The sequence below is a fragment of the Megalobrama amblycephala genome, linkage group LG18 (genome assembly GCF_018812025.1).
Source record: "Megalobrama amblycephala isolate DHTTF-2021 linkage group LG18, ASM1881202v1, whole genome shotgun sequence".
In the NCBI taxonomy this organism is placed as follows: Eukaryota; Metazoa; Chordata; class Actinopteri; order Cypriniformes; family Xenocyprididae; genus Megalobrama; species Megalobrama amblycephala.
The window spans coordinates 31,741,132-31,746,688 of record NC_063061.1 but is presented as its reverse complement, the minus strand read 5'-3'; the positions used below and the strand labels follow the sequence as shown (position 1 = coordinate 31,746,688).

General features: G+C 32.9%; 1 protein-coding gene across 1 annotated transcript; it reads left to right on the top strand.

Moving 5' to 3' along the window:
* Positions 1–3,611: 3,611 nt before the first annotated feature.
* Positions 3,612–4,967, top strand: LOC125253109 (CD209 antigen-like protein C). The gene is made up of 5 exons (XM_048166889.1): positions 3,612–3,805; positions 3,886–4,119; positions 4,202–4,329; positions 4,414–4,520; positions 4,633–4,967. Exons 1-5 carry the CDS (start codon positions 3,688–3,690, stop codon positions 4,760–4,762), a joined length of 717 nt encoding a protein of 238 aa, XP_048022846.1. The 5' UTR covers positions 3,612–3,687; the 3' UTR covers positions 4,763–4,967.
* The last annotated feature ends 590 nt before the right edge of the window (positions 4,968–5,557 follow it).

The window sequence follows — 5,557 nt, the reverse complement described above, 5'->3', positions numbered from 1 at the left end:
AACAGGAGTTAAAAAAATTACAGCATCTATTAAATTTATTAGAAAAAGAACATAAGGACAAGCAAACCCCAAAAATACTAGAACAAATAAAGAAAACAAGAAACGAAATTAATATGCTGTATACTCAAGAAATAGAGAAAAAAATTATGTTTTCTAAGCAAAAATATTACGAAAATTGATCTAAATTTATGAAAATATTGGCATGGAAATTAAAAAAACAACAAGCAGATCAAACTATATACAAAGTCAAGGATCCTATTACCAATACAATACAAACCAAACAAGAAAATATTCACGATACTTTTGAAAGGTATTATAAAAAATTATATTCTAAAATGCCAGAAGATAGAAACCAGGAGATTGATTGTTTTTTAGATACATTGGAGTTACCTACCCTTACTGATGAGCAAAATAAAACACTCATAGCAGAAATAACAGCAAATGAAGTAAAAGGGGCTGTTACTAAACTAAAATCTAATAAATCTCCAGGACCGGATGGATTTACTGGAGAGTGGTATAAAGTATTCCAAAAGGAATTAATACCTATTCTGGTCCGCACTTTTAATTGGGTTTTAAAGAATGCAATAGCTCCTCCATCCTGGAAGGATGCAGTTATATCTATTATTCCAAAAGAAGGCAAAGATAAGCTAGAATGTGGATCGTATAGACCTTTATCAATATTGAATGTCGATTATAGACTTTTCACATCAATTATGTCCAGAAGGATGGAGGAATTCTTGCCTAACCTAATAAATCAAGATCAATCAGGTTTTATCTGTCAGAGGCAGACACAGGATAATATTAGGCGTACACTGCAAGTTATGAATTATATCAAGAAAAATAAATTAAAATCAATGATTCTAAGTCTAGATGCTGAAAAAGCCTTTGATTCAGTCAATTGGACTTATCTCTATAAGGTTCTACATAAATTTGGCTTTCACAAAGATATAATTAGAAGCATACAGGCACTCTATGATACACCAACTGCAAAAATAAAGATTAATTGTTATTTATCCAAATCATTTACATTGGAAAGGGGCACTAAACAAGGATGTCCATGGTCACCTCAACTATTTGCACTATATTTAGAACCCTTAGTACAAAGCATCAGACAGGATAAAACAATTCAAGGTATCAGTATAAAAGGAGTGGAACACAAAATAGCCTGTTATGCAGATGATATACTGATTTATCTTGGAGATCCAACCAAGTCTTTGCCTCAACTAATGAAACAATTTCAGAGTTCTGGCCCTCTTTCTGGATATAAATTAAATATTGATAAAACGGAAATAATTTCATATAATTATAATCCCCCTGTAAATATAAAAAATACATATTTGTTAAAATGGCATACAAAGTCATTTAAATATTTAGGTATCCATTTGACGAAAAATATAGAAAAATTACAAAGAAAGAATTTTGATCCACTAACTGTAAAAGTCAGAGAAGATTTAGCCAGATGGAATCTAATTCCCTTTTTTAGTTTTAGCTCAAGGATTAAAGCAATTAAAACGAATGTATTACCAAAATATCTTTACCTATTCCAATGCCTACCTGTAGAAATAACCGGAAAACAATTCATAGAGTGGGATAAATTGCTTTCACGTTTTATTTGGCAAGGGAAAAAGCCCAGAGTACGCTTTAAAACATTGCAGCTCCCAAAGGATAAAGGAGGGTGGGCTCTTCCCTCATTAAAAGATTATTATACAGCAGCGCAAATTAGGACAGTGGTGAATTGGTGTGACCCACATTATAATGCTCCTTGGAAGGATATGGAAAACTATACTACAAAAGAATATCCCTGTACAAGCAATATTAGCAGATAATAATTTAAGACAATATATAGATACACTAGAAGACCCATGGACAAAGCTTACTTTAAATGTTTGGGCATCTGTGATAAAAGAATTTAAATTATTGGAATATACTTCCATTCTTAAATGGATTGCTTATGATTCAGACTTCACTCCAAATCAGTCGGATAATAGATTCAAGTTGTGGACAAATAAGGGAATAACTTCTTTTTGCACAATCATTGAGGAAAGGTGTAATCCTAAGCTTTCAAGTATTGAAGGAAAAGATCTCATTAGAAAATTAGGATTTTTACAGATATCTTCAGGCTCGAAGTTATTATGATAAAAAAATAAAAGGGAAATTTAAAGACAATCTTAATCCACTAATAGAATTGCTTAAAAAAGCATATACATCAGGTATTAGATATAAGATAGTCTCTCAGATATACAAGAGCTTAATAAATATGAAAAAACACTCTACAAATTATATAAAAAAGAAATGGATGACAGAAAGTGGAATATTTTTTTCTGATGAAGAATGGTCAACTGTATGGAAATTTCAGTGGAAATCAACTAGGTCACTAAATTGGAAGGAGTATTGTTGGAAAAACATTATTAGATATTTTATAACACCAATACAAACAGCCAAATACAGTAATAACACTTCAAAATGTTGGCGAAACTGTGGATGCAATGAAGCAAACCATTATCATATATTTTGGGAATGCCTACATATTCAGGAATATTGGAAAGAATTACAGGATGCTCTTGAACATATTTTTAGAAGAGACATACCTCTAGAATTCAAACTACTGTATTTTGGTTGTGCTAGCTTTAGAAACCTATTGCAGTAGATAACAAATATCTGATTGGGCGTCCTCTTAGCAGCCAGTAAGAAGGCAATCACTCGCAAATGGTTGCAACAAGAGAGACCGACATTAGATGACTGGATAGATGTGACCATAGAGATTTATATGATGGAAAAGATTACCTTTTTTGTTAACTTAAAGAGAGATGTTTTTCTGGAAAAGTGGAGGAATTGGGTTGCATATGTATCCGAAAGAAGATCAGATTTTGCTTCTATACTTTAAATAGATCAAGATTAATATATAATGTATATGTTAATAATATATGTTTGTATATGTATGTAATAATTATTTCCATAAGTCATTTGAGAATAGAATAAGTCATCTGAGGTTGTTAAGGATTGAGTTTAACTAAGACACATGTTCTTTCCCTGGATGTATATAGTTTCTATTTTTATTTTTATTTATTTCTTTATTTTTTTTTATTATTTTTTTTGCCCTTGTTGTTTTTTTATTTTTTTTTTTTTTACTTATAAAAAATTGTAAAAAAGGAAAAGAAATTATATTTTGAAATAATCGAACAAACCTAAAGTACAAAACACAGCAAGTAATTGTTCATACCTACATTTGTTAAAACACTTTGTGATCGTAATGAGCATTATGTAAACTGAAATATATTGTGTTGTGATTGTACTGAAATGAAAGATCAAAATAAACACAAAATAGCAAAAAAGAAACAGGTGAATAGCGATATCAATATTTAAACAAGTTATATGAAGATCTAGATACACAGTTCACTGTTTATTTTTTTTTATTTTTTATTTTTTATTTTTTTTTTAATTATTTATTTTACTTTCCTCTGACAAATTAACATTCTTTAAATAGATTTGGACAGAGGAAACCAATGAGTAATTTTAGTGTGTTTCACAATGAACCACAAGAAATGACTAAACATAGTGTAAGGGAAAAGGGAAAATAGACACTTTACGTCACATGTTCTTGACTACAGTGATGCCTTTAAAAGTAGGGCTCAAAAGCATGAAGCAACAACTTCCAACAGATGCACGTTCAACTCCAACAGACTGAAGATGTCTATGCATAATTATGTCAACTTGAACATGGACAGAGAAAATGAAGAGCATGTCTACATCAATGAAGAAGCTAACAGTCAGATCTCCACAACACACCAAACACCTGGAAGCTCAGGTACTGAGACTCATTTCATTATAATAACAAACATTAGCCATATTAGAAGTAACATTTATGTTGATGTCTGTGGTGTTCAGTAGGTGATTCTGTGAGGATCAGAAACTACAGAGCAGCTACAGTGTGTTCGGTGCTGCTGTGTGTTGTTCTGCTGACTGCGCTCATAGTGCTGGGCACAAACTACAAACAAGAGACACACCAGCTACAATCTCACAACACCAACCTCATAAATGAGAGAGATGAATTACTGTCGAAGAATAATGACCTGATTAAAGAAAGAAACGCATGCAGACAAGATTTTTTTAAAGAAGACAGTATGTATTATTTAACTTCTAGTTGTATAGTTCAGTGTAGATGAGAAGAGAGAGCTAATAAATGAACTGGTTGTGTGAACAGATGGATGGATTTACGGTCACTCCAGTTTTTACTACATTTCCAAAGAGAAGAAAAGCTGGAATGAGAGCAGAAGTTACTGTATGGAGAGAGGAGCAGATCTGATCATCATAAACAACAAAGAGGAACATGTGAGTGAAACAAATCCTGGTAGTAGGTGATATAATGTCAGCTGAATTGTTATTATAATATGTGTTATTGATTTATCTTCTCAGGATTTTGTTCAGAAGAACATTCGTGGTTCTTTATTCTGGATTGGTCTGACTGACATTGATGAAGAGGGCTCGTGGAAATGGGTTGACGGCAGCACACCGACCCTTAGGTGAGATATCGCTGAATTGAACTGATTAATATCTAATAAATGACTCTCACAATGGGTTCGAACGTCACACACAAAGCAGTACTGAACATATAATGCCGATCTGTTGTTGTAGGTTTTGGTGGACTAATGAGCCCCGTGGACAAAGACGAGAAAACTGTGTTCTATATTATATTTCAAATTGGTCCGATTACCCATGTGATGACGCTCATCTTTGGATCTGTGAGAAGAACATGTCCATGTGACTTGATATATGAGATGGAAGTTAAAGTAATAAAATATTATGCTATTGCCCTTTTTTTGTTAGATTGTATCATATGCTTGTTACTACACATACTTAACCAAAGTATCCATGAAGTGTTTCGTTTTACTTATTAAATGTACCAGAAAATGTTATGTGATGTGTGTTGTCTCAGTCATCTGTGAAAATTAAAGATTAAGTACAAAGTACAAACATCAGTCTTTTCTGTCAAAGTAAAGGTTGATCATGATTTCAGGATTTATTTAGGGTTTTGAAGTTATAACTAGTCTATGTATATGTAATGAGGACCATTTTAAAGTACAGTAAGCATGAGAAACACTGTTGATATTTGAAATTGATACCCAAAAAAACCCAGCCCCCTCCTATAGGTAGCCCTCGCCTGTATAACTCTGCCAGACTCGAACCGGCATCTCCAGCATGGGAGGCAGTCGTGCTAACAAGGACAAGCAAATGTAAGGGGTGCAAACAGAGTCAGTGTGTTACGATCCACACCTACAGTTTTGAAGGCCTTTAGTCATGCTCTCCTGACTTTTGTAGGCCTTCAGATGTTTGTGGTACTGATTTACAACATCATGCAAAGGAAACAAGAAAAATTATCAGCCGTTCTTCAAAATAGGATTGGGATTTTATTTTAAATTGCATTGCTTACTACCACTTAATTGTCATAGGCAGCATTGTAAATGATCAAAGTTCAGCCATGAAACAATATAAGGCACAGGCTGAAAAGTCTGTGTCATATAATCTGCCAGCCAAATGAAAATAGCTGTGTAACCGACTT

Excerpts from the sequence above, each read along its gene's own strand:
- LOC125253109 (XM_048166889.1), top strand. The coding sequence starts at position 3,688 with ATGTCTATGCATAATTATGTCAACTTGAACATGGACAGAGAAAATGAA. Across the intron at positions 4,330-4,413 it reads TAAACAACAAAGAGGAACAT|GATTTTGTTCAGAAGAACAT; the intron begins GTGAGTGAAACA and ends TTATCTTCTCAG. Across the intron at positions 4,521-4,632 it reads GGCAGCACACCGACCCTTAG|GTTTTGGTGGACTAATGAGC; the intron begins GTGAGATATCGC and ends CTGTTGTTGTAG.